The sequence below is a fragment of the Sphaerodactylus townsendi genome, linkage group LG13 (genome assembly GCF_021028975.2).
Source record: "Sphaerodactylus townsendi isolate TG3544 linkage group LG13, MPM_Stown_v2.3, whole genome shotgun sequence".
NCBI classification, from domain to species: domain Eukaryota; kingdom Metazoa; phylum Chordata; class Lepidosauria; order Squamata; family Sphaerodactylidae; genus Sphaerodactylus; species Sphaerodactylus townsendi.
In genome coordinates this window covers 31,975,662-32,003,557 of record NC_059437.1, presented here as the reverse complement: position 1 = coordinate 32,003,557, position 27,896 = coordinate 31,975,662, and the positions used below count along the sequence as shown (strand labels likewise).

The following is a 27,896-nucleotide window of genomic DNA, read 5'->3' as shown; positions in this document are numbered from 1 at the left end:
GACAAGCAGAAGAGTTACATTCAAGCCCAACAGCACCTTAGAAACCAACAAGATTTGGGGCATACAGTGGAACCTCTGTTTTCATTGCCTTCGTTTTTCATCTGTTTCGGTTTTCATCGATTTTTTCAGTGAAAAATTTGTCTCGGTTTTCATCGATTTGTCTCGGTTTTCATCGATTTGCAGTAAGGTGCAGGGTTTTGTGGAGAAAAATCACCCGGACAAAGCTGTTGCAGGCCATGTCTGCAACTTGTTTAATGCCAATGTCTTGCCCCATTTCAGACAAATCTTAAAGAGACATCAGAAACAGACCTCTTTGGACAGCTTTCTGGTGCGACATTGGTCCACTGGCTCTGAAGCTGGTCCTAGTGTTATCGTTTGTTACTGTTTTCAGTATTAAATACTATGTTTATTCACCAAAAAATATGTTTTTGGTATGTTTTTTGGAGTGCCTAGAATGGATTAATTGCATTTACATAGATTCCTATGGAAAAGTTTGCCTCGGTTTTCATCGGTTTCGGTTTTCATCGATTCTTTTTAGATGGATTACCAACAAAAACGGAGGTTCCATTGTACAAGCTTTTAAGAGCTCCATTCGACAGACAGCTCCTCACACTATCAGACTGCCATTTTCCCAACTTCTTTATTTGTATGACTTATTCTTGTTGAAAAAATGGGCACTTTTGCAACATCTGGAATAGTCTGATGAAGGCAGAGGAAGGGACGCAGAGTGAAGAAGAGGCTGAAATAATGGACTGGATACAGGAAATCAAGGTTCAAATTCTTAAACGATGACAAAACTCATTGATTGCCCCTTTTGAGCAAACTACCCCATCATGACCTCAAGCTGTCATAAGAGATAAACATTGGAAAGAATCAAACATTCTGTAGAAATAACAGGCAAGCTATGAAGGGACTGCGGACATCAAAAAAGAAACCAGGGAAGTGAAAGGCTGAACTCTGCAAAACACAAAAACCAACACATGCCCCATATGGTCCATGAACCTAATAAATGACCACAACCTAAAAAAATCTCCAAGGACCCAAAACTTGGTTTTCTTTTTTTTTAAAAGTACTAAAACTTGGAAGTTTTATGTTTATTTCCCCAGAATGCTCCATGTAGCAAGGAATTGTAGCATATCATGTGTGCAAAACAACCAAGACTGCACAGGTGTTCAGAATGCAGATGTTACAATGTAAGTGTTCACAACAGATCTTAAATGCAACATGCAAAACAGCCCTCGCCATCTGGAGCTCCACATCAGATTCTGTCTTGCTTAAAAGCAGATGTGGAACAGCCTCAGCCCCTGCTTGCCTTATCAAGCACACAGCCTGGTGCGGCTTCCAAGGACGAGCCCAAGCATGACTGTAACTGCAGCACTGATGAGACAGGCTCTGGATCAAAGAGGGTCTCAGGAGTTCTGACTTACCTGCTGGCAGAGGCTGGTTCTGGGCGTAGAGGCCCACCGGCGACTGCCCAAAGGCCAGCCGAGACATGGAGTTCCCAGTCTGATGGTGCAGAAGCTCCGTGGGCATGCCGCCAGCGTAAGAGACTCCTCGACTTGTGCTCATCATATAGTCCTGCAAGGACAAGACTCTGTGAGGAAGCAGCATAAACAGCAGAAGGGCCCAAAGGGGCCAGATAGATGGGTCGGAAGACAGGGCAGGCAAGCGAGCGAGCATGTAGGCAAGCGAGAAAGGGGCATGCCTCAAGACTGAGAGCAAGCTGGTTTAGAGCAGCAAATCCAAAATGATGACTTAATTTTTAAAAATCCAAAGACTGAAACTGAGTTTAAATGAGTTCAAAGAGAAGGACTGAATCCCTGGGTAACCGGGGGCCTTTGAGTCTCATCACTCTGGTCTCAGTGTGATGTGTTCAAATTGCTACCTCTGATATGCAGAAGGACGTGTGTTTTGCAGGACGTCTGTGCTCACAAGTCACCTGCAAAGAACCCAGGAGTGTGTGCCTGGGCCCACTGCTCAAGCATCTTGGTGCTTGGGCTACAAAAACAGGAGTGGGTTTTTGAGTACAGTAGCTGCCAAAGCAGAAGCAGGGGTTGGAGGCAGGTGTGCGCCTACAACATGGTCATTTTTAAATGGCTGCTGAAGGAAACAGTTCAAGCAACAGGAGCCTTGCTGGTGCCAGCAATGTTGGGGTCTGGGAATGACGACAGCCCAGCTCACCTCATTCTTGCTGGCGGTTTGGGCCCGTTTCTTGTTCTTGCTCGGCTTTTTCTTGGGTTCTGCAGAGGAGCTGGAGGAGTTGTTGCTGGCTTTCTCCACCTTGACTGGCTCGACCGCCTTCTTTTCGGGCTCCAGGGCCACAGGCGTGGGGGGCTCTTCCTCCTCAGGGGGCAGGGGGAGGGGCTCCAGGTAATAGCTGCGGGGTTTAGGCTTCAAGTGTGTGTGATACAGAAGCAGCCTCTGTTGCTCCTCAAAGCGGGACACCTTGCGATCCACCCGCACTGTTCCAAACCAGCCCCAAGACAGTGGGGCAGAATGCTTCAGGCCTTCAAACAAGTCCCAGGGAGAAATCTTCTGCTTGGTGGATACCTGCAAACCCTGGGAATGGCAAAAGGAAGCAGACAGAAAGGTCAGCAACATCCAGAAAAGACAACAAGAGCCTGACCCTTCCTGCTCCTCACCACCATCCTTTGCTTCCTGGGCCCAGGAAACCGCCCTGCATCATCACTAACCCTTCTTCAGTGTCCTAAGGACTTTCACTTCTAGGACATCTACCCCTACCCAGCCAGACCCCTAGAATATTCTTCCTGCAGCTAAAAATGGGACAACATACGCAGTAGTTCGGGTATGGGGCTGCAAGGGACTACTTGCCTCCTTCTTGAAAATGGAGTCAAAGCCAGCGATCTTGTTGCCTTTGGTGTCAATGAGGGAGCCCTGAGGCTCACAGGTGATCACATCCCGAGTTTGCTTGGGCAGGGGAAGCAGCTGGCGAACCTTCTCTAGACTGTCAGACTGACGGTCACCCAGCTCCTTCTGTAAAGGAAAAGAGGGGGGTTTTTGGGGGGGGGTGACGTGGGGGAGAAAGGTGCTTCCCCTCATATTAAAAACCAGCACTCCTCCCTGTATATGCCAGCACACAAAGGGGACCAAAGAATCGTTTAATCCACAGCCAACTAAAAGGAAGGATTCCCACTTTCACTCTTCTGAGCAAAAAGGGGGGATGAGTTTCTCTTCCTCTGACTTTCAGAAGAAGAATAAGGGTACAAAAAATTAGCCTGTCCACAAAGCATCTCAATGTGGCCAATGAAAACAGATTATAACACCTTCCCGGGGGTGGGGTGTTTGCCTTACCCGAAGCTTCTTAACTAGGTTCATGTAGGCACGCTTGTTCTCCTCCATACTACCCTGTGAGATGCTGGACATGTCTGCGGCCAGCGTGCCATTGATGAGCACACTCAGCATGTCCAAGACTGTGGTGAAGAGCTCACTGCAGGATTAGAGCAAGAAAAAAAGCGAAGGGGGGAGTGGGAGGTCAGTCTCGAAAGGGCTCTGTGCCTCAGCCCTGATCAGTTTTCCAGCTGCCCTCTCCTTGCGCTCCATTCATATCGTGTCCCCAATGCACATGCCCAAAGGGTGCAGCAGTCCCTCCAAGGACCAAGTCCTCAACCCTTCCGTCTTCAGCACCAGGTAAATGAAACAAGCAGCTCATGTGTCCTTTCGACACAGCTCTTCTTTCCACACAACTCTTCTCAAGCCCTCCGGCCTGACAGGGACAGGAGCCAGCATGGTGTAGTGATTAAGAGCAGGTAGACTCTAATCTGGAGAACCGGGTTTGCTTCCCCACTCCTCCACACAAGCAGTGTAGTCTTATCTGGTGAACTGGTTTTGTTTCCCTACTCCTGCATTCCTACTGGGTGACCCGGGACTTGTCACAATTCTTTGGAACTCTCAGCCCCACCTACCTCACAAGGTGTCTGTTGTGGGGAGAGGAAGGGAAAGGAGTTTGTAAGCCCCTTTGAGCCTCCTTTCAGGAGAGAAAGGGGGGTATACATCTTCTTTCTCACATATGACAGTGGAGATGGTGAGAAAGAAGATGTATACCCCCCTTTCTCTCCTGAAAGGAGGCTCAAAGGGGCTTACAAAGCTGGGAGCCAGCTATATAGCAACCAAATGAACCTACAGGATGAGACATTTCCCATACCTAGCATGCCTGGGGAGTTACCACACCAAGCAGGATCATTCCTTTACTGTTGTTAAGAAGTGTGAGTAACTGTTTGTGGGGAGACCAAAGGGGGGTTGGCTCCTCTCCCCAAGCACTTACTTGTTGGACTGCATGTCAACAGTGCCACTGCTGATGATGTCCAGGAGAAGTACAGCCCACTCGGTGGTCTGCTGGGTGCTGCGCTGCACTGTGTCAAACATGCCTCCCACCTGGTAAAAGGGGAGGAGAGACCACTGAAAGGACAGGCAACAGCTGGAGCCAGCTTAATGAGTGCAAACTCTGCAGGGAATCTGGACAGAGAGAGACTCTTGAAAGCTTATATCCCGACAATCCTGTTGATCTCCAATGTGCTATGGGACTGGAATTTTACTATTCTACAGGCGATCAACACAGTTACCTTCTGAAACTGTCCTCCAACATAAGGCCTTGTCAACTCAGTACCCTTTGAGGCAGCACTCCAAAGCAGGAGATACTGACAACCCGTCTCTTCCAGCTTGCCAACTACTCACCAGATTAAGTCGCAATTTCAGGGCTTCATGCATCAGCTGCTTGGCCTTGCAATCGTCCTGGTACTGGTCTTCTCGCCAGTTGGTCACAATCTAGACAACAGTGAAGATACAGAGGCGTGCATGCTGACTACTCCATGCCTGAGCTCATGCCTTACGGACACTCAGCCCTGTACTCTCACAAAATACAGATCTTGTGCCCAGAGTGGGTCACTTTAATGCTGTGTCCTTTGTACATTCCTACAGTTGGATTCAGGAAGCAAAATACAGATTTTCATGGATCCATGCCCTGTATTCTGCTTAAATAATGCCCAAAGACTGATGACCTAACAACGTGGGAGAATGCATCTGACGTTCTCTCCCACACAACCAGGTAAACACTCCATAGGACCAGCCACACGATACACAACTGAGCATTTGGAGGATCCCTAGGTCATATTCCCAGCATCCTACCACCATCCCCTTCAAGCTGACCAGCCTCCCTAAAGGAGAGGGAAAGAGATTTGCTTAAATTTCGACATGACCAGTGCGCCTACCTGTTGGACTTGGCTGTACAAAGAGGTGAGGAGGCCTTCCCGCTGCTCATCCTGCCCTTTCAGGCATGTCAGCACCAGGGACAGGAAAGGCTGCTGGCTCAGCAGGGACATGCTGCAAGTGGGAAGGGAAGGTTTAGGAGCAGCACTGGGCATCGACTGAGAACAGATGCCTCCCCCGCTCCCTCCTTTCTCTGCCCGCAGCCTTCTTCCTGATCCTCACCTTTTCTGCTTCTGGCGGTCTCGCTCTTTGCGAGACGAAGAGCCCAGATGCTGCCCTTTCTCCAGCTCATCTCCTGCAGCTTTCAGCACATAGCCTTGCACGGAGGTGGGGAGCTTGGCGATAAGAGGGGCCACCAGCCACACGCCCGATCTCTCCAGGGAGCTGGGAGCCGGCAGATAACAGAGAAGAGTCAAGCTGTCCTGAAGACCCTGCAAACACCCCCCTTCTCCAACCCCCACGCCACACTTTTGCATGCGCCAACCTGAGAATGGGCTTGGCCTTGGTGCTGGGCGGCACCACACTGGTAGAGCTGGCAATGCTGACAATGCCGTTGCTGGCAGAGCTGGTCTCTGCCGACTGCTGGAACACCTCGATGGTTGCCTTGGCAATATTTTCCAGCAGAGAGTTCATTTCCTGCTACAAAAGGGCGGAGCACAGATTTGGACATTCAGATTCACTTGCCCAAACTTAGCACCTGCCCCCTGCCCAACAGTTTGTTTCATGGGTCAGTGCCCTTCCCCTGCCCTTTTGGGGGAAAGCAGTCTCCAGGCATACCGTAGAGGTAGCCCTACCAAAAATAAAAAAAATCTTAGCCCAGATTTGTCCTGCCCCAAACACTGCATTTTTGCTTACATTATTTGATGTCTGCTTGATCATCAGCTGAAGCTCGAGAAGCGACTGCCGCATGGTCCACTGGTCCAGGTTCTGCAATGTGCACAGACAATCTGCCATCACCCACCTGCTTGCTGCAGGCACCACGTCTATCTATGTCTCTCTTCCGCCCACCAGACTGGGAACCTAAATTTCCTGGTGCCCCTCGAGGTTTCACCAAAACCAAACTAGCCCTCTCCCATGGCCCATTCTTCCATCTATCTTTTGATCTTCTCCATCAATCGCCACAACAGGTAGAGTGCAGAACATATGCCTTTCATACAAAAAGGTTATTATGATTTAATGTAAATTTTCAAGTTTTTGTGCTGAATTGAAGCTAAATTCTGTAGCTTGCATAGTAAGCAAAGATGTATATGTTTAATTACTTTGCATATTTATTCTGCCTCTGTTGGGGGAAGATAGCTGTGCTGGAATGCTGTACTTCCCTCACCACCATCACACACTCAATTTCCCGTTCAGGGCCTTTTCCAGCTTTTGACATTTCTGTAACTTATTTCCCAGTACTTTCAAACCTAACTTCAAAACCCCGAGGACCAGAAACTTTCAGTGATAACAGAGTCTCTCAAGAAGTTAAATTCTTTACTCAGTGTCAATCCAGAGCAGAGTGACCACACAATATAAAATACACACATCCACCCATAAAAACAACCCCTATCCCAAGAACAAACTTCCCCACAAGTCAACATTTGAAAAGGAAGCTTCAGTGACCCAGAACCTGTAAAATGCGCTTGATCCTTTGCCGCTGGGGATTCTCGCCCTCCTCATTGTCAAGCAACCGGTGTGGGTAACAGATCAGCTGCATCAGTCTTTGGGCCTGGGTACTGCTCAGAACAGGATCCTGCAGGTCATTGCTGTCTTCACAAAGAGATTTCAGGCACCTCTCGCCTACCCACTCCTGCAGGCAAAGGCGGCATACAGGTATGATGGTACCTAGTTCAGCCTGGAAGACTCTGGGTCTGTGATGTTCACTCTGAAAAGCCTATAACCTGCTCAACCTTTTCTGCTGCAGTCTCCACTGGCTGCTGCTTCACATGGAACAAGACAAGTTAAGAGGACAGCAGAACTCTCTGGGGACTCACTTGTGGGTAGGAAGATAATGTACTTTGAAGGTCTGTTTAAAGACGTCAGGCCTCACTCTAGCTTTGGACTACATCAGTAGCTTAAGCATCAACCTGCCCTAGAGAGAGCCAGTGTGGTATGGTGGTTAAGAGTGGTGAACTCTACTCTGAAGAACCAGGAGTGGCAAACTCTTATCTGGGGAACTGGAATAGTTTCCTCACTCCTACATTCCTGCTGGGTGGCCTTGGGCTAGTCAAAGTTCTCTCAGAACTTACTCAGCCCCACCTACCTCACAAGCCTGTCTGTTGTGGGGAGAGGAAGGGAAAGAGTTTGTAAGTCATCTTGACAGTCCTTACAATTGAGAAAAGCAGGATACAAATCCAAACTTCTTCTAACATACATCGGTGCATCAAAGCAGGTTACCAGAACCCATGTGGCCAGAAGCTTGGCAGCATGCTCCACCTAGCCTAGCCACTGCATTGGCTGGGTTAACGATAGAAAGGACCTAAGTTCCCACTGGCCTCTCTCTCTACAGCCATAAAGTTGACATATTCCCTAGAGCAGGGGTCCCCAAACTTTTTAAACAGGGGGCCAGTTCACTGTCCCTCAGACTGTTGGAGGGCCGGACTAAAAAAACTATGAACAAATTCCTATGCACAAATGATTGTAAAATGTTTGATTTCACCTTTCAGCCTTTCTGTCATGGTCTATTTTTAGAACAGTGACCAAAGTATGTCAAGTACAGGGTGGGCTCCAAATATTGTTGGGGAGGCTGTGGAATACCTTCCTCTGTAAAAAAAAAAAAAAGCAGAACTTTCCCAATGAAGCATTCCATCTAACCCAGGATCAGGTATCTTCCTGGGTTCTTTCCTCCCTAACAGCCAGCGAGCGATTTGCCAGCCTGGCTGATGCCAATGGGAGTGAGGCGGAACAGAAAGCCTGAGAGCAACACATGGAGTAGCCGAGAGGGAAGGGCGGAGCAGGCGTTGCCACATGTAAGGTTTCCAACTCTGGGTCAGAAAATTCATGGAGATTTGGGGGTGCCATCATGTAATTGAAATCAACAGCCATTGGGGCTGGTTCCTCCTCTCCCTCGAGCCCCCTCTGCACATGAATGGAGCCATCGCTGCCATGCCTGGCGGGCCAGATAAATGCCTTCAGGGGGCCACATTTGGCCCCCGGGCCGTAGTTTGGGGACCCCTGCCCTAGAGCAAGAGTTTATACTCCAAAAACAATGAAAACAAAAAGCAGGCGGGAGAGAAGAGAGTCAAAAGAGTCAAAACTGTCCAGGATGCTTGGAGGTTATTTAAAAACACAGTAATAAAAGCGCAGCTGGAATGTGTTCCACAGCTTAGAAAAGGCAGCACCCAGTCCAAAAGAAAGCCACCATGGTTAACAAGAGAGGTTGAGGAAATTATCAGAAAAAAGAAAATGTCTTTTAGAAAATGGAAGTCCAGTTTGGCTGATGAAGAATATGAGAGGGAACACAAATGGTGGCAAAAGAGAAGCAAGTTAGCTGTAAGGGAGGCAAAAAAGGATTATGAGGAACGCATGGCTATGAACATCAAGACCAGCAACAAACAGTTCTTCAAGTACATCAAAAGCAGGAAGCCAGCTAGGGAAGCGGTAGGCCCGTTAGATGACAAAGGAACAAAGGGTGTGCTAAAACATGGCAGGGAGATTGCAGAGAAGCTGAATGAATTCTTTGCATCTGTCTTCACCCAAGAGGAGGTGAGGAACATTCCTGCACCTGAACCAAGCTTCTTAGGAGGCGAATCCGAGGAACTAGCGAAGATAGTGGTAGACAAGGAAGAAGTTCTGGCAGCCATTGATAAACTAAATGTTACCAAATCCCCTGGCCCAGATTGCATTCACCCAAGAGTTCTTAAAGAGCTCAAGCATGAAATTGCTGATCTTCTCACTTTAATATGCAACTTATCCCTGAAATCAGGCTCCATCCCTGAAGACTGGAAGATGGCCAATGTCACACCAATCTTTAAGAAAGGCTCTAGGGGACCGAGGAAATTACAGGCCAGTCAGTTTGACATCTGTTCCTGGTAAATTAGTAGAATCTATCATTAAAGATAAAATTATAAAACATGTAGAAAAGCAAGACCTGCTGAGAAAGAGTCAGCATGGCTTTTGCAGAGGCAAATCCTGTCTTACAAACTTACTAGAGTTCTTTGAGGGTGTAAGCAGGCATGTGGACAGGGGTGAACCGGTGGACATTGTCTACTTGGATTTCCAAAAGGCTTTTGACAAAGTTCCTCACCAGAGACTGTTGAGAAAACTCAGCAATGAAGGAATAAGAGGGGAAGTCCTCCTATGGATTAAAAAACTGGCTGAGAAACAGGAAACAAAGAGTGGGTGTAAATGGAAAGTGCTCACAATGGAGAGATGTCGGGAGTGGTGTCCCCCAGGATCCGTTTTGGGACCAGTGCTGTTTAACCTATTCATAAATGACCTGGAAGTAGGGTTGGGTAGCGTGGTGGCCAAGTTTGCAGATGATACCAAATTATGTAGGGTGGTGAGAACCACAAAGGATTGCGAAGAGCTCCAAGCGGACCTTGATAAATTAGGTGAGTGGGCTCAGAAATGGCAAATGCAGTTCAATGTAGCAAAATGTAAAGTGATGCACATAGGGGCAAAAAATCCAAACTTCACATACACGCTACAGGGGTCAGTGCTATCAGTCACAGACCAGGAAAGGGATTTAGGCGTCTTAGTTGATAGTTCCATGGGAATGTCAACTCAATGCATGGCAGCTGTGAAAAAGGCAAACTCTATGCTGGGGATCATTAGAAAAGGAATTGATAATAAAACTGCAAAGATTGTCATGCCCTTATATAAAGCAGTGAAGATGCGACCGCACTTGGAGTACTGTGTCCAGTTCTGGTCACGCATCTCAACAAAAAGGATATTGAGGAGATAGAAAAAGTGCAGAGAAGGGCAACAAGGATGATTGAGGGACTGGAGCACCTTCCTTATGAGGAGAGGCTGCAGCGTTTGGGACTCTTTAGTTTGGAGAGGAGGTGGCTGAGGGGGGATATGATTGAAGTCTATAAAATTATGCATGGGGTAGAAAATGTTGACAGAGAGAAATTTTTCTCTCTTTCTCACAATACTAGAACCAGGGGGCATTCATTGAAAATGCTGGGGGAAAGAATTAGGACTAATAAAAGGAAACACTTCTTCACGCAACGTGTGATTGGTGTTTGGAATATGCTGCCACAGGAGGTGGTGATGGCCACTAACCTGGATAGCTTTAAAAGGGGCTTGGACAGATTTATGGAGGAGAAGTCGGTTTATGGCTACCAATCTTGATCCTCTTTGATCTGAGATTGCAAATGCCTTAACAGACCAGGTGATCGGGAGCAACAGCCGCAGAAGGCCATTGCGTTCACATCCTACATGTGAGCTCCCAAAGGCACCTGGTGGGCCACTGCGAGTAGCAGAGAGCTGGACTAGATGGACTTTGGTCTGATCCAGCTGGCTTGTTCTTATGTTCTTAAGAATAGTCCCTTGCTCCACTCACTTCCAGAGACATAATACGTATTTTCAGAGATGCCCAACATAGATGCAGCTGTGACTTATCATCTGTACCAGTGCATGGGAAGAGAGAGGCCCAAAGACAAGCACACTCACCTGCTGGCAGATGCTCCTTAAGACATACTTGGCGTAAACATCTAGGCTGGCTGTCTCTATGGAAACCATCCGGCTTGCGGGCTTCTTGTCATCTTCCATGAGGTCATCCACCCCTCCCGGGTGGGAAAAACCTGAGCCCTTTAGTTCAGCATCACCTACAACCAGAACTCAGGGTCACTCAGGAAAAAAACCCACATCTAAAAGCAACATTCACCTGTACTAGACTAGGCAGGAAAAGATAGCTAAGAATCATCTACTTCCATTACTATCAAGGGCTTCCCCATACTTGTCAGCCTGTCCAGGCACATACCCAGCACGAAGACAGCTTTCAAGACAGCAAACACAGCACCATCCACGATCCGGTTCTGGGAAGCGGCCAGCAAGTGCCGATCACAGGAAGAGCGAATGCCCACCGAAGGCTTACCTGTAGGGAGATCAGGAAGAAAAGAAGTCAGGAGTTGTGGACTGTGCACTACAACAAGGTCTGACCCGAGCAACAAAGGTGTCCAGTAGTAATGCAAGGTAAACAATGTAAGCAATGCAGTAGCAATGCAATGCAAGGGAAGCAAGGGAACAGCCTACAGGTTGGTCAGACCCAGTTGTGGTGTTCAGCATCCCAAAGGTGCCAAGAGCTGAGAGGTCAAGAAAGCTCTCCTGCATCAAGTCCGGCATCAGATCTCCAACAGAGGCTAGCCAGCTGCCCCTGGAAAAGCCTCACACAGAACAGGAAGGCAATGGCCATCCCTTGCTCTCTCCCTCTCTGCATCTGGCATCCACATAGGTTTGGTTTAGCTTTCATGCCTCAGAGCCAGTGGCACATCTCTGTGCATGTGAGTTAACTAAAGGCCATTGAATTCAACAGCCATCTCCACATCATACAGCTGTGAATTCCATTCAGCTAAATGCACATGGAGTGGTTGTCAAGGAACACCACATGACAAATATGGAAAGAAAGCACATCAGTGCCTCCACTAGGGGAAGAGACTGGCAAAACCAGAGGCTGCAACCGGTTTGGGGAAATTGATCATGGAATAAAAGGGGTGCCAGCAGCTGGAACTCTGTCCATAACAGGAGCTAGAACAGAAGTGTTAACTGGTGGGGTGTGAAGATAAAAAATGCCAAGATTGGGAAAGAGGATGAATGGAGCTGATAAGGAACTCTTTGCCCTGACAGGGGGAGAAGAAGTCAGCTTGGTAATAGAACATCTACAAATCAACAGAGCCTTAGTAAACATCAGCAGGTCCAGCAGTACAAGGACAGACCCGGAGGAGCATGCTGGCAGAGAGGGGCCACTTACTGCTATCCTGCTGGCATGGGTTCAGCTGTGGCGTCTTGAAAAGATGCAGCAGGATCCGGCAAGTCAGACGGGCTCCAGGCTCAGAGTCCTGCTCGCTGCAGGCTGCAGGCAGAAAGGCAAAAGCACAGTCACTGGCAGCAACTGATCTGAGTTATGTTGCAGCTTCAGGCTGGGCCAGGCCCTTGCCACAGGACAGAATGCAGAACCAGAATGACACCCTCTGCCCTGTTTTCTCCTACAAGGATCCAGCATCTCAAGGCTGGAACTCACCAGCATTGAGCAGCGAGGGGATGGCAGCACAGCGGATCAGGTCCTCGAGAAGAAGACACTGGCGAGCAATCAGGATGGCCACAAATGTGGCAAGGGAGTCATGGAAAGACAGATCACTCACCTGCCAAAAGGAGGGAAAGAAGAAAGGCACAGCTGCTAAAAGAAAGACAGTGTGACTTACCTGAAAGTGGCATTTTCCAACAGTGGTCCATGGATCCTGCACAGCTTCTGGCAGGGAAACATTCCCAAAACAACAACCATCCTTTGGGTCCCACCAAGCCATCAGATCCTTACGCCAATTGGGACAGGCCCTACACAGATGAGGATAGGGGCCTCCCCCACCTGTTTCAAACCACTACTCACTGAAAAGCAGGTTAGAAAAGGGACTTTCTTAAGAGACTCATCTGATTCAATTTGTTTCCCCCTTTTATAATCTATAGTCCTTTAAAATCTTTTTAGGGATGGGGGACCTCTGAGGATAATCTCCAGTATCTGCATTCATCACCATCTGCCTTTTCTGGACATTAAGATTAATTACTAGGAGGAGGGAAGTAGAATACAAAGCAAGGCTTTTGTGGGACCCAAGATGCAGCTTACTGGGAGACTCCCAGTCCTAGTAAGCAGGGAGACTGCAAGGAATGGGAGTCCCCCAGTAAACTGCGTCTTGGGTCCCACAAAAGCCTTGCTTTGTATTCTACTTCTCTAGGATTTAGGCCCAAATGCTTGGAAGACAAGGCTGAAAAAACTGGCATTTCTGGCTGAGGCAAGGAATGTTTCAACACAATTAACCATTCCTCAGATGGGACCTTTTCCAAACAAATATATTGCTCCGGGTTCCTGTACTTTAGCGGTGCACGCTGCCCATCTGGTCAAGCTAACCCCTAGCTTCCAGTGCCGCCTCTCCAAACTTTGTCACTTTGTCATCTGCATGGTATTCCACACTTTTCCCCTTCCACGTATCCCTCAGAAAATACGAGGCTCAGGTGACCCTTACGTCCACATTGCAGAGGAGATCGTTGAAGCCACAGGTCCCGTTATTGGAGGAGCAGCACAAAGCTTTCAGCACACCCAGCCACTCGGCACTGAGTGACTTGCAATAGCCCGTCAGCTCGGCACACAGGATTGCAATGTCATTGACCCTGAACACAAAAAGAAGCATAGTGGGCACACCTGGACGCTGGCTTGGGGCCAGTTGCACCCTACAGACCACAGCATGCCCCCTGAGTGGTCTCCACTAACCCCAGCTCATCCTGGCACTCACCGATCAGGGTCATGGTGCCCAACACATACATGCATGAGTGCATTGCACACGAAGCTGTAGCGGTTGGCTGGGTTGTCTGTGAGGCTCTTGCCTAGGTTGGTGTACGTGAAGTTGTGCGCCGACGGGTTCTCGATGGTGTCAATCATGAACAAAGGCTCCCACAGCATGTTTGAGTCGGATGGCTCCACATTGCAGTAGATTGTATTCTTCACCTTGGAGCAGAAGTCACTGGCATGGAAGGACAATGGTTAAGAGGTTTCTGCAAACATGGTCACTGTCAGGCTCCCTATACCCAATAGCAACCTCTGGGCACATTCCAGTCTGAGTGATGTAACCTAGCAATGGCTGGCCCCCGTGGCTCGCTCCCAGACACTCCCTTTGGGAAGCCAGCACTAAAAATGGGTGCTTGGCAACTTTGTCATGAGAAATGGCTGTTGTGGGTTTTCCAGGTGTGTTGCTGTAGCCTGGTGGCTTTAGCTCCTTTCACACGCGTCTATGGCTGGCATTCTTCACAGGCTTGCCACGGTAAGAAGCGTTTCTGTCCGAGACATGCCACTAAAGATGCCAGTTACAGAAGCGAGCAAAACATTAGGAGCTAAAACTGCTAGACCACAGCCACACAGCCAGGAAAACCCAATGGATTCTAGTTGTGAAATCCTTCAACCATACTTAGTCCCTAGAACCTTGCAAAAAAAAAGGTAATCTTCATAGATTCTGCAGGGTCCGGGTAAAAGCTGATTGATACTATAGGTTTGAACTCTGAAAGAATTGTTGAAGTTTGAGCTCTGAAAGAATATACAAGAGCTGTAGTCAACTCCCATTAAAAACAGCAACACAAGGCTCTTTGTGAAAGGTGGCCATCAGAGGAGGTTGTAATAATACTGGATTGAACTAAATAGTCATACCAAGACCCCAGCAGGGCAAGACCAGAGATAATGGTCAACCATCAGGCCTCTTGTTTCACAAAGACAGCTACTTACTGATTAGAATGGCCCTCTAATCAGCTACACTTGTGCACAAGTGAAAGGGAATGTATAGAATCAGAGGCGCCAGCTCCAAGGGGGCGGTTGTGTGTGTGCGCGCAAATGCACTGGGCACACATCCCTGTGGGGGGGGGGCGTTCTGGGGGCGGGGCGGGAGCGCTCTAAGGCAGGGCAGAGGTGGAAGACGCACCAGTGCACCGGCATTTTCCCCCCTTGCTATGCTGCTGTATAGAATGCTTAAGATTAAAAGTCCTACAGTATTTGGGTTCCTTCTGTTTCTTAACACTATTAGCAATATTTATGGATATTATTACTATTATTAACGGTCACATATTATAAAGAATATAGCTAAAACAGATAATAAGCAAGGAAGGAAAGATTAATAACAATTACCAATGGTGTTCCAAAGAAGACATACTTGGATATGTAATTACATCATACAGAATTTGTACCGTCAGTGAAATACTTAAAATATTAGGTATCTTTTCTGACTACCAAGCAGTGGAAAGATCACCTACTCAGCTTAACAGTTCTAAGTTGAGAACATCTTTTTGAGTAAGACTGCCTTAAGATTCAGCCCCACAGCCAGAACTGTACTCACCTGAAGAGCTCTCCAAATTTACTCTTGAGGTGACTGCAGGACGTGTACAGGTCATAAAGGTAAGCTAGTATGCAGCGCTCTGCAGAAGACCCATCCGAGCGGTTCATGCCATGCTTAACCACCCCACATAGCCTATATGGGGAAAAGAGACATTGCAATGAGGGTAAATGCAGAATCAACCTGCCCACTCCACTCCCAGTCTAAACCCTGGTGGAGAGCCCTACTCCAAGTTCAAAAAGGCAAAGCCTCAGTCTATGCAGACAAAAGAAGCTTTGTAGCCCAGAGAAATCCCAAGGACATATTAGGACTCCCTTCGTCCAAAGCTGGCTCACAACAGTAGCCTCCAGAATGGCAGACATGGCTAAGAATGATTGGCCCTGCAATGGTAACAGCAAAGATGGCTTACCCTTCAAAGACTTGGGCCATCTGGTCCTGGTTGAGAATAAGGCAGGAATGATAGTGCCGCAACACAGCCACAATGCAGAGGCACAGACTCGTGGTGTAACTTCCCACCAGGTCAGAGGATTTCAGCAGCAACTCAGCCTCCACCACACTCAGCTCATTCAGTAACTATGACCAATACCAGAGAAGATTCAGAAGAAATGGGAAGGGGGGCTTATAAGTGATGGAACCAGCTGGTTCACTCCTCCTAGCTGAAACTTGTCTATAAAAAGGGACAGCAGGGTGGGGATCTGCCACGATAGTGCTACGGAGCAAAGGCAATGTGGCTCTCAATCACTAAACCTGAGCCTTTTCCCGCCACAAAATCTGATCCCTGTCTTAGCTTTGAACTTACTGGAAGCCAACCATCTCTCAAATGGGACCCATAAACCCATCTTGAGAGAAATTTGTGATAGTTTTCTTGCAAGAGCATTGGAAAGTGCAAGCAGCTTATGAATTTTATTTGAATACATGTTTCTACCATCTGACCACCTGACTGACTCCTCTTCAGCCTGGACAAGGGCATTTTTGATTACACAATTGACACCACAGAACGATCTGCTTGAACAGGTGTGGAGCACATCACCACATCCTGTTTTTCATAGGAGTGGAGTTCCAAAGAGTCTTCGGTAGAAGTTGAGGGAACTGGCAGATAGCTCATAGAAGGCTGTTACGTACTTTAGGCTTTCTGTGTATGTTGCTGCACTGACTGTAAAAGATCTTATTGTTTTACTACAACGTGGGCTTGCTTGCATATATAAGACACATTGAGTCTTCAAAAAAGGAGTGATATAAACATTTAATTAATATATTGTTATGATTCTTTTGCTAGCCTTCCTGTTCTCATCCCCTACCCCTTTCCCTGTCCTTTTCACTTTTCCTTCCCCCTTTTCTTCCTTCCTTCCCCCTTTCTTCCGCCCCTCAGTTAGATTTAGTTTAAGTGCCATGGGGTGGCACACCAGGATTAAACTGTGTTTTTAATTTATAGTTTGTTGTATGTTGCCCTGAGTTCGCCATGGGGAAGGGCAGCCTATGAATTCAAAAATAAATAATAATAAATAAATGCATACTATCCGATTTAGTGGAATATTTTGCTTCTGTTTTTGGCTTTCCTGACACATGAGCTCTACGGGACCACATAAAGTGACCCTTTAGTTTTACAAAAGCAGCCGTCCACCACAATAAATCTAACCACAAAGTCTGTGTTAGAGCAAGTACCACAAAGGCAGAAGTAGTGAGACTTTTTACTATATCTTCTCACAAGTTAGGTGCACGAAGGACTTTTTTAATATCACTGCCCAGTCCCAAGATGAATACCTGGATAGCAAAGTCAATAAGCCCACTGATGTTGAGTGAATACTCCATCAGATCAAAGATGAACTGGACATGCTGCACCAGAGGCAGGTGGTATGACATCCCTAAGGCAAAGCTGGTGATCTGCTCCAAGACATTGCGAGATACCTGCATGGAAGGATTCATCGATTCAACCGTGATTCACAACTACCTGGCAGTAAACTGCCAGAACACATAAACAAAGACACACACAGCAGCGGGCAATGTGTTGCGAACAGGTCATGTACCTGAGAGGTGACAAGGTGCTGGTCAAAGTGAGAAAGGTGTTGGAATTTAGCAAAGATGTCTTCTGCAGTTGGGAAGGCTTCCGGCTTATTCCTCTTCCTCTTTTGACCTTCCTCTCCCCCTACCAAGCCATACAAAGTCCAACAGGCCATTAATATTTGGCCTATCCCAAAAGAAAAAAAAACCACCCTCTCCTCCCAACTCTTCCCAGCATAGATCATCTCAAGGGTCTATGTACAGGATTTGGGATTTGGCCAGGCATTCCCCAGACCTGTCTCTGCTGTGCTCTTCCTGTTCAACACTTTCAGGATGTCTTTGGTAATCTTCTTGATGGCATGCCGAGCCTCGTCACGCTGCTTCCCAACACCATAGAGGACCACCAGCCGCTGATTACACTCATGACTACTTGATTCCTCCTGTGAATGAAAAAATGAAGAGAGGCAAGGATCAGCCACGGCCACACTGGGAGATTTCCCAGTATCTGAAACAAAGTGCCTTCACCTACCTCAGGAGCTCAAAGAGCATCAAGGACAGGGTATGTAAAGCATTCAGCAGGACCTAACTTGGGTGAGCATACTCTTTTAAAATTATTAGCAATGCTACACTTGGTGATGCACTGGAACAGAGCAGTGTTTGCCAAACCTGACAATAGTGAGTCTTTTTATTCCTGAATGAGAACTAGACAATTTACTGTCACTTCCAAAAATCATTACTTATACCCGACTTCTATGTTTCTGCATGTCACTGATCTGGATTTGCTTCTTCACTAGAAGGAAGCAACCCGATGCTGTGACTCAGAGGTGCAACAGGCAGTTTCCTCTGATGGCAAGCGATTCTACTGTGCTTTTGCACCAGGAGCAGTTAAGACAGGCAATCACTTTTCCCCCCTGCCTTTCCTCCAAGGAGGTTGGGATGGCACGCATGGTTCTGCTTTCCTCATGCTATCCTCACAAAGTGTGTGAGGACAGGCTAGGCTGTGAGAGGACAACTGGTCCAAAGGCCTTCAGCGAAATTGGTGGCAGAGTGGAGAATTGAAACCAGGTTTTCCAGACTCTACTCCAATCCTCTAGCCACTAGATCAGTGCTGGCAAACCTATGGCACTCCAGATGTTCATGGACTACAATTCCCATCAGCCCCTGCCAGCATGGCCAATTGGGTACACAATACACACTTTACCAATTGGCCATGCTGGCAGAGGCTGATGGGAATTGTAGTCCATGAACATCTGGAGTGCCATAGGTTCGCCATCACGGCACTAAATCAAACGGACTGCCATGCCCAGAGCAGAGATGCAGCAGTACAACCTCCTCCCACCCCCCTGGGGATACGTAAGACCAGAATAGCAGAAATTCAGAAGGCAGTTTCTTCTGTAGATAAGTACTTGGACACAGAACAGTCTTAAATTTTATTTCTCTTGACACACTATTTCTCCTGGAATCCAGTGGCACAAGCCCTGTCACGGAGCCAGATGGTCAGTGCAAGTTATCTGTACGCCAAACATCTCCACAGGAAAGGGGTGACTGTGGGAAAGTGTCAGAATCTCATCTCCATGCAAGGAGCGAAGAGGAGCTCCTATTACATTAAGAAATCAAACAGACTTCTTTTTTAACCACATTGGTTTACCAAGCCTTTAGAAGAAGCCTGAAATGACCAACACAGAGAAGGCTGAGCCCAAAATCCACTAGTCAGAGAAGGGAAGCCAACCAGTTTCACTCCTTTGAACTATCATGCCCAGAAGCCTATTCTCTCCTACCTGAGGGATGGGGAAGTGTGTGGAGTACTGGATGTGGCGTGGCTGTTCGTAGAGTGAGGCCAGCATTCCATCTGCAATCCTGTCTTTCAGAAGGGCAAGAGGTTTGCTCTCCTTCTCGGAATCCAGTTTCTCAGGGGAAGGGCTGGCCTTGGATTCGCAATGCATGGGAGGAGAAAACATCTAGGAAGAGACAAGCAAGAACACTTGGTTAAGGGACAGGGAAGGAGCTTTGCCAACAAGTCAGCTCAGGAAGGAGTCTAACACATCATCAACCAGGTCAATGTGCCCAAGTAATACAGGCCTTCCCTTCACTGCCCGCTGAGAACCCAGGGACACCTAAGGAGAACGAGCAAGCCAGCCAAGATCTCAATGACTTTTTCTACCCATCAAGAATACCTGACCATTTCTTCTCTGTCTACCACCAGAAGACACATACTGGCCCTGCCAAATAGGCCTGAGCAATGATAAAAATTATCAGTAAATTTTGGGTTCTGTTTTTTAACCCAGAATTCTTTTGGTAAAGCTGAATAAAGCCAATATCCATTGGCTTTATTTGGCTAACACTGAAAATACACAGGTTTTAAAAACCTCACCTGAAAATTTTCAGTTTTCCCCCCACTCATTGCCCAAGCCCCATTTCTCCACCCACTTGCCAAAACCCATTTCTTCACTCATTTCCCAAGCCTTAGGGGGCTTGGAAAATCGTTGTGGGGGGCAGGGGGAAGAGAGATATCCCTACCGGCATTGGAGGAAGACATATTCTCCATGCGGCAGTGAGTTTGCTCAGTGTCACATAAAGGATCTGACTGTCCCTTGCTCTGGCCCTGCTTTCCAAACCCTGGAAGGCTTGGGGACATATTTGGCAGGGACAAATACTCCATGCCATGCTGAGCTTACTCAGCACAGCATGGAGATCTTTATCTCCCTCCCCCCTCTGTTGGTTCCAAGTTCATGTGGGCTTAGGAAATGACAGCAGGGGAGGGCGTATTCGACTTTTCCAATTCACATGGCTTTTTTATCGGAAAAAGAAAAACCTGAAAAAAGCCAACGTGTCTTTTTTGGTTTTTCCATGATTCAGTTTTCCAAATCACCAAGCCCAATGCCAAGTTCCATCCTTCATTCTTGGCTTCAGCAATCTCCTCAGATGTGTAAATAAAAGCGTTTTAGGGATGACAGAAAACCAAAAGCAGAGGCTCCCTCTTAAATACTCCTGCACACACTGCAAGAAAAACTGCAAGGTATTCTGAAGCATTACAAATATGGAGTTTGAATTGTCCCACCAAGGGGACTCTAACAAGGTTGTACCGAGAAATCTGTCTTCTCCACATCATCAAAAATCACACTGGAGCTCTGGTCAATGTCCATCTGGCACTCCGACAGGCCCATATCCTAAGAGAGACAACAAATGACACAGCCATTCAACCACTATGAGTACCACAAGCAACATGTGAGTTCCCAAGTGTCTGGCACCCTGCCTTTCTTGACATCTCACCTCTAGTTTGATGCTGCTGTTGCCTTCTCCCTCCTTCCTGTCATGTTCCTCAGTGGTGTCATCGAACGGCGAAGGGGGCCGGGGGCCGTGAACATCCAGGGCCAGGTCCCCACGGGAGATTAATGTGCACATGTACATGTTGTGCGAGAAGACGTCGTGCCTGATGAGTTCGCAGAACAGCAAGACCAGGTTGAAGAATTCCACCTTCTCGTTCTCATTGCTGGGGTCGCCTGGCCAAGGAAGGGCAAAGAGAAAAAAGGTGAGCAAGACAGGGGCCCAGCTCAGTCCATTCCTGAGCACAGCTCGCGTTGCCCAGTGGCCTCAAGTGCTACTCTCAAGAGAACCAAAGGCAACTGGGGCTGGCACATTTTCTCTTGGCTCAACATAGCCCAGACCCTGACAGGTAGAGCAGCAGAACCCCTACTTAATACGGGAGCCTGGGTGTCCAAGAACTGCATTAGGACATCTTGAAAGACAGGAGCGCTGACTGCTGACAGGGAGCCTGACGAGATGGAGCCCTTCTCATCCACCACTTCTGAGTCACCACATCTCTGAGAAGAGGAAGGAGAAAGGAAGAGGGTTAACTCCTTCGCCCACTCTCTGCCCCTCCTGGAACAGACACAGAACCTGCTATGGTCACAAAGAGAACCTTTGCTCCACAACACATAATGTCTTAGAAGACCAGCAGAAGCAGCAGTGCCCCTCTTGCCTAGTGCTTTACAGCTGCTCCTCCATCCACCTTTTACCACCTTCTTCACAAGGACTCTGAGCCTGGAAGGCAGGGCAGGAGAATCCCCAAAGAGAGAATGGAGGATGCTCTGGGGAACTGGCCAGCAAACTAGGATTCTTGAACAGGCTCCCTACCACAAGCTTGCCATACACCCTCTTCCAGAAAGCATCCCACATCCACGGAGCAGCACTTGCCTCTGCCTCGATCTCCGACTGCCGCTTCTCCAGCAGCTTGGCCACGACCATGGCCCTGTGGCGCCCAGACCGTTTGTGACTGACAGCCCACTCACACAACAGGGCCACCACGGCATCGTCATCAGGAGTGATCTGTCAGGAAACAGGTTGAGTGGCGACCAAGTTCCCTAAGTGTCCCTTCCATTATTCTCCTTGGGTATGATATCTCCCTCCCCAACCCGAATAATCTGCAAGAGCTCAGCCAGACCATTTAATCAACATGTATGTTCTGGAGCTGGAGCTCTTCTTCAGTCACAGAATGGACACCCTGTAACACGATGAGGCCAGCGCTAAAACTCTGGCAAGAGTACAAGGGACAAACCCCTCTTCTCACACATACGCACGGTCATCTTGTATTAAATCGTCAGTTCCTATCTCTGTGGTGCCCACTTTATTGCTCACCAAAAGAAAAAAACTTGAGTTGTTTTCTTCTATCAACCATAGACAATGCCTGCCTACCTCATGGCTGTCTTTGTTCAGTCCCAAGCCAAATATTCTGTTGTACAAGGAATCCAAAGAGTTGCTGAAGTCTGATCTCTCAAAACTATGACTGTCTAGGACTTCCAAGGTGTGCAGCACCCGGCCAATTGTGAATCCTGGAAATGAACAAGAAAACAATATGGGATTCAGTGATAAAGAGTAGAGCATTTGCCTTAAAGAAGAGAAAACAACCAGGCTGCCTGAAAAGCATAAAGTACTTGTTGCAACAACAGAGATAAGGAGAATGAGAGACAAGGCTGTATGCACAGCCACAGGGACAACAGGAACACAACCTTGTAAAGATGTGTAGGCAACATTATTGTGTACTACCTGCAGTGGTTTCTTGGCATTTGTCAAAGGACCAGCGCACCTCCACTGCCTGGCCCCGCTCCTTTATCTGTTGCTCAATCTCCCGGAGCTTGGCTCGAACCTGGCAAAAAAACAATATGACAGAAATGGTGTGAGAGGCTGTACCTTAAGAGTGCTGTCTTGGCAAGTATGCTCAAGAAGGGATGAAATGCAATGGGGGTGAGGTTGGCAGGAATCTCTTGCAGATCTACTCTGATCCCTGCTGTTTACCTGCTGCATGAAAGCTGAATTGGCCCCAGGCATGGGCAGATTGGAAGGGGCAATAGGCAGGTGGTCGAGTGGAGAACCAGTTTTGATCCTGCTGTCAGTGAGGGAGTAATGCCAGACCAGAGCACTTGGACAACACAGGACAATACTCTGCAGACAAAACAGAAGCACCAAGCACTCGTAAGTCTGACTTCCAGAAGGTCATTAAGTTTCCTTCCCCCTCCCTCCTTCCAGTCCACATGCATATTTCACACCCATTTCCCAGTCTTTCCCAACTGCTATAGGAAGGAAAGTGAGCCAGTTAACATAACTGACATATCCACCATTCTAGCTCACACTGTAGGAAGTGGCCTTTGTCCTAGTTCCACTCTGCTAAAATTATCATACCAGACAAAGTACACATCCTTGTGGAACATCCCTAAAGCCAACTTCAGGTGGCAGTTACTTAATAACAGCCCATTTTGCCTGTGTCTAAACTTCCCAGGACAGCATACAGGCTAGCTTTCTTTTCCTTAAAGGCTATCTGCAAAGTGCCTGCACGTAACCCAGTTCATCACCTCACCCAAACTTGCCTGGAGGATGCAGCTGAGCCCAAACACCACCGGGCGGTGCTGGGGACACAGAAGCAAGTCACTGAAGGGGCTGGGGGGTGGATTCCCCGCAGCAGGTTGAGGTGTAGGTGTGGAAGGGAGTGCACTGCCCGCTTGTGTGGAGAGATGGTGGGGAGGGTGCCCCCCAGGGCCATCCAGCAGCAAGGCAAGACGCCGGGTGCAGAAGTAGGCCAAGCGCCTGGACAAGTAAGCAGACTGCACAAATTCCCCAGAATACTGTTGGAAAGAGAGAAAAGAAACTAGTTCAGTGCAAGGTGAGGACGTTTTATTGGCCCAAACCAACGCACCACAGGCAGAGCTGTCCACAGCATCCATGGAGCAAAAACCTTCCCTTCTTGAAAAAAACCCACATAAAAGCAAGTGAAGGTCCTCACAACAGCAGAAGGGTCAGGCTCACCTGCAGCAACAGGGGCAAGAGAAGCTTTAAAAGTTCATCCTCCCCTGGTCGAATCTTCTCAAAGCATTCAAGTACCCAAGTCAGGAACTCATGCCGGTCCAGCATCCCATCCTGGAAGCAGATGGGGAGAAGGGAGGATGAGCAGAGGGGAGGCAGGCAATTTGTGCTGGCGCCTCTTTGCCTCATCTCCCACTTGAGAGAAGACTAAATTCATCCGTACTAAAAGAAAACAGACTTCCTTTCCCTTCCCTCCCCATCTCACCTGGAACATGAACATAGCTAGCTTTTCATTGTAGTCCCACTGCTTCAGAGCATGCTCTACCTCCTGGGGCATAGGACCAGAGGGAGACCCAGTGGCTTGCCCCAACAACTGCCGATAGAACTCGGCAATCTTCTGCAGCTGCTCCCACAGATACTTGGTGATGATCTGGGTCCACTCTGGAAGGAAAAAGGCCTATTAGAAGAAGAGGAGGGGAAGGGGGAAGGAGAAAGGGTGGGACCTGAAGAAGTGGGGAGCCAAGCACACTGACCCTTGAGGCATGGTGGGAAGAGTAAAGAAAGTGAGGTGCTGGATGCCAGGCCAAGCGGCGGACTCAGGGACCAAGCTGCAACGCTAGAGGCACAAGCTGGCCTCATCCTGGCAAAAGGGGGAGGAAATGCCAACAAGTGCCAGATGAGATGCAGCAACTGTAAGCAGAAAGCTTCAAGAAAGCCAAATCAGCCCTGTCTGTAAAACTCTGTGCAGGCTGCAAAGAGGGAGCAGAAGCTCTTACCACTGAATGGGTCGATGACGTGCCGTTTCTTCACCTTGGTTTCAGTGATGGCCGCATAGTAGGCGCAGGTCATCTTGATCAGCCAGGCTGCTCTCATCACAGGCACAGTATACTTTGCCAGGTAACCAAAGACCTCCTCCTTCTTGCTGAAGATGGGCACCTGCCACAGAATGGAGAAAAAAGGCGGGAGTTGAAACATGAGGCAGGGATTGTCCCAAGCCACTTGCTTCCCTTGGAGCCAGCTTGTGGGCAGATGCAATCCAAAGAGTACTCAGCTCACATCTTCTGTAGAGTTAGTGGCTCTTCCGCTTACAGTCACAGCTTCCACCACCCTCGCTAGGCCCTTCCCAAAACTTTCTGAGCTCCTCATCTTTTCTATACCCACCCCTAACCATACCAGCTCTACAAAGTTGTTGATGCTTTTCCAATCTGCTCCAAAGAGTCCTTGTTCACCCTTCTCCCACCTAGCCTGATGCTTCTTATCCAGCTCAGCCTGTGGTTCTTAATTCCTTCCAACCTTGGAAGTCCACAGACAGAGGAAAGGAAGGAGGCAGCGGAACCAACCGTTCATTCCTTTTCCTTTGGGCATGTTACTGGTTTATGGATTTGTACCCCACTTTTCTTGTAGACAAGGCAGCTCACACTGCAATGAAAACCCCATTCTAGTACAAATCAAAAGGTTAAAATCCTAAACAGAAAAGTAAACAAATACTTTTTAAAAAAACACACACACAGGAATTCAAGAATACAAACATCAAAGAACTCCCTTTAGAGATTCAAACCTTGCTTAAAAACAAAGGTCTTATAACTTTTATAAAACCTAACATAGCAAAGCTGCTTGCCTAATTGCTGTGGGCAGTTGATTGCTTTAGGCACACCCACACAAACGCACTCAGAAAGCCTCAGTTCTCGTGGTCATAGATATATCGGAGCAGGAAGGCGTGAAAAAGAAGGCTATTGAGCTAAACTTGAAAGCTATGTGGGCACCCACAGCCAAGTGGACAGGAGACCAGAGGGGAGCTACTTTGAGCTACTTGTTTCCCAAACTTCAAAAAACAGGAATGGCTGAAAACAGACTGAACAGTTCAAGGGCAACATTTTACTTCCAGACCTCAGTTCAGCTCTTGCTACATCAGAGCTTCCACCCTCCTTTCTCTTTGCTTCATGTGCCTCTTACCTTTTTAGCAAGGTGAGTGAGTGGCTTGGTCCCAGCCAGATCATTGAACCAATTGTTGATAGCACTCTGCGAGCGTGCAGTGACCAGCCAGAAGCTATCCTTTTGGTTCACCTGGGGTTTCCGACGGCCTGTGTCAGGCAGTGTGTTGCAGCGCAGTTTCTCAGCAATAATACTACTGAAGTTTGAACTGATCTGGAGACAAAGAAGAGACTATAAAACTTTGAACACTGTCTTAACAAGCAGAGATTGATAGAGTTGCTGAAATATTTATTTATTGTTTATTGTTTAAACTTTTATACCGCCCCATCCCCGAAGGGCTCTGGGCGGTGTACATAAATACCCTTATGTACCATCACCCAAACCAAAACCTCCTGTTTCACAATGTCCTCAGCTCAGTCACCACATGCAGACTGCCTTCAATTTAAGTGCCAAAACTCATTCAGACAATACCAGAATCAGTGCCCTCTCCCACTGTAGAAAACTATTCCTAGGCTTTCCTCATATATGAAAGATCTTCTGCCTTACCAAGAAACACACAGGCTACACAATCAGGCAAAGCTGAGCGCCATCATAGCTGGAAGAATCTGTTCAAAGACTGTCCAAAAATTGTCATCAATAGCTGCTAGCACCCATATATCTACCCACCCACCTCAACCCTGACAGCCAGCCACCCACCCACCTCAGCCCTGACAGCTAGCCGTCACCTTGTTTCTTCAGCAAATATCTCACTCTTTGGCCCTGAGAAATCTGGCTCCCCAGACCAGTATGTGTAAGAGAACAAAAAGTAGAAGGTAAGTGTTTGTCATGGTAACCTACTGGAGAGTTTTCATTTAACAGATATACCATTCAAATATATCTCCAGGAGAACAGGGATGTTCTAAGTAATATGTCTATAGCAATAGCATATAAAGATTAAACATTGCAAAGTTATTTGGTTTTCTATGTATACAGGGGGCAAAGGATACACAACCCTGAACTCAGAATTATCAACACAATAATCATTTGTGAGTTTGAGGTAGCTGCACCAGCAGAACGGTCAATGCCCTCACCTTGGCAGGATTGAAGTTGACATTTTTGGCACTACCATGCTCATCCCCAGAGACAGCCGGCTGGTTGTTGAAACCCTGCTTCACATTCAGAGCTGTCAACTCATCCTGCAGGAGAAAAGGGAAGAAATTCCCAAGATCAGAAGCTACTAAAAACCAGAAGAGGATGGCGGTCTCCACTGCACCCTGTTTGGGACCATCCCAAGGAGGCTGGAGCACGTTGTCAACCACTAACAGGGACACAACCAAATAAGTTCATTCTTATATTTTTGTATGTGGCTTTAAAAAAAAAAGATTAATCTATAGAAGATGGGTCTACCAATTCTAATCGAATGTAGGTTTGTGCATCTGACATAAAGGACTCAGGCACATGAAAACATAAACAATCACGATATTAATATTACACCTCTCTTCCATTACAATACTCAAGGCAGCATATGTTGGGGAAGACTCTCACAGCAGATCTGCCAGACTGCTGAATAAGAAACAATCTATTACTCAATTATTGATGACAACACAAGTTCTTCATTTACTACTTGCTAAGGGACCTGGGAATGGAACCTCCATGTCCAGGGACAATATATCTGACGTTTCAGTGAGAAGGACAAGGGAAGGCCATACATAATCTGATACCTATTCTGGAGCTTCGTATGGATAGCTGAGGAGCTGACTGCTACATCGCTGACCATAACTGGTCCAGAGAACCCTCTAGCCATATGGGCTGACCCACGAAGGGCACTGATGTTGTGCCATGGAGTGGGGGAGAAGAAACTTGGGGGGCTAGGGGCGTGCCAGCGAAAGCCGGCCCCCTCCTCCACCTCTCCAGCACCATGGCCAAGACCCACAAGGGCGCCGACCCTTTGACCCGCGGGGGCGCCCTTCCTCCTCCCAGCAGCAGGGGGCACCATGCTCTTCCTCCCCTCCCCCTCGCGGGCCCCCAGCCCCACCTCCTTCTGTTTGGGGTCCTGCGGGTAGACGTCAGGAGGACCCAGGCGCGGCCGCTTGAGAGGCCGGTGCTCGTAGCTGAGGATGCCGAAGGCCGCCATGGTGAACGGGGCGGGGAAGGCGGGGAGAGACGGCGAGGCCCAGCCGGGCCTGCGCCTGGCCGCTGTAGGGGACCTCGCAGGCCCAGCACAACAAGGGCCGGCGGAACGAGCCGAGCCTCTTCCGAGCGGTTCCGAAAAGTACCGAGCGGCTCTGGGGGAAGGTCGGAACCCTGCCGAGTTCTTCCGAATCAGGGCTCGGGCGAAAGAGCGAGCGCTGACGGAAATTGAGGAACGGGGGGAGGGAGGAGAGACAGGGTGAAGTCCCCGGCACCAAAAATCGCGGAAATGGTTGGAGGGGGTGCAATAAGACAGGGAACACCCTCTTTATC

At 48.1% G+C, this 27,896-nt stretch overlaps 1 protein-coding gene across 3 annotated transcripts in view; it reads right to left on the bottom strand.

Moving 5' to 3' along the window:
• Positions 1-27,896, bottom strand: part of MED12 (mediator complex subunit 12) — a 37,075-nt gene extending 9,179 nt beyond the window's left edge. For 2 of the 3 annotated variants that reach the window (XM_048514453.1, XM_048514454.1), the window contains exons 1-37: positions 27,469-27,896; positions 26,525-26,629; positions 25,476-25,667; positions 24,299-24,458; positions 23,788-23,963; positions 23,526-23,636; positions 23,090-23,344; positions 22,521-22,667; positions 22,272-22,371; positions 21,921-22,057; positions 21,423-21,554; positions 20,923-21,049; positions 20,499-20,728; positions 20,312-20,395; positions 19,007-19,186; positions 17,524-17,668; positions 17,255-17,373; positions 16,992-17,135; positions 15,640-15,803; positions 15,234-15,365; positions 13,650-13,877; positions 13,383-13,527; positions 12,389-12,509; positions 12,119-12,220; positions 11,132-11,245; positions 10,822-10,976; positions 6,833-7,012; positions 6,079-6,150; positions 5,708-5,862; positions 5,446-5,607; positions 5,226-5,337; positions 4,693-4,782; positions 4,283-4,392; positions 3,313-3,448; positions 2,833-2,994; positions 2,182-2,559; positions 1,428-1,578 (exon numbers count right to left, since the gene is read on the bottom strand). In XM_048514453.1, coding sequence (XP_048370410.1) covers positions 1,428-1,578; positions 2,182-2,559; positions 2,833-2,994; positions 3,313-3,448; positions 4,283-4,392; positions 4,693-4,782; positions 5,226-5,337; positions 5,446-5,607; positions 5,708-5,862; positions 6,079-6,150; positions 6,833-7,012; positions 10,822-10,976; positions 11,132-11,245; positions 12,119-12,220; positions 12,389-12,509; positions 13,383-13,527; positions 13,650-13,877; positions 15,234-15,365; positions 15,640-15,803; positions 16,992-17,135; positions 17,255-17,373; positions 17,524-17,668; positions 19,007-19,186; positions 20,312-20,395; positions 20,499-20,728; positions 20,923-21,049; positions 21,423-21,554; positions 21,921-22,057; positions 22,272-22,371; positions 22,521-22,667; positions 23,090-23,344; positions 23,526-23,636; positions 23,788-23,963; positions 24,299-24,458; positions 25,476-25,667; positions 26,525-26,629; positions 27,469-27,567 — 5,512 coding nt within the window. In that variant the 5' untranslated portion in view covers positions 27,568-27,896. Of the gene's footprint in view, positions 1-1,427; positions 1,579-2,181; positions 2,560-2,832; positions 2,995-3,312; positions 3,449-4,282; positions 4,393-4,692; positions 4,783-5,225; positions 5,338-5,445; positions 5,608-5,707; positions 5,863-6,078; positions 6,151-6,832; positions 7,013-10,821; positions 10,977-11,131; positions 11,246-12,118; positions 12,221-12,388; positions 12,510-13,382; positions 13,528-13,649; positions 13,878-15,233; positions 15,366-15,639; positions 15,804-16,991; positions 17,136-17,254; positions 17,374-17,523; positions 17,669-19,006; positions 19,187-20,311; positions 20,396-20,498; positions 20,729-20,922; positions 21,050-21,422; positions 21,555-21,920; positions 22,058-22,271; positions 22,372-22,520; positions 22,668-23,089; positions 23,345-23,525; positions 23,637-23,787; positions 23,964-24,055; positions 24,163-24,298; positions 24,459-25,475; positions 25,668-26,524; positions 26,630-27,468 lie in introns of those variants that run through there. The other variant, XM_048514455.1, reaches the window with a different exon arrangement.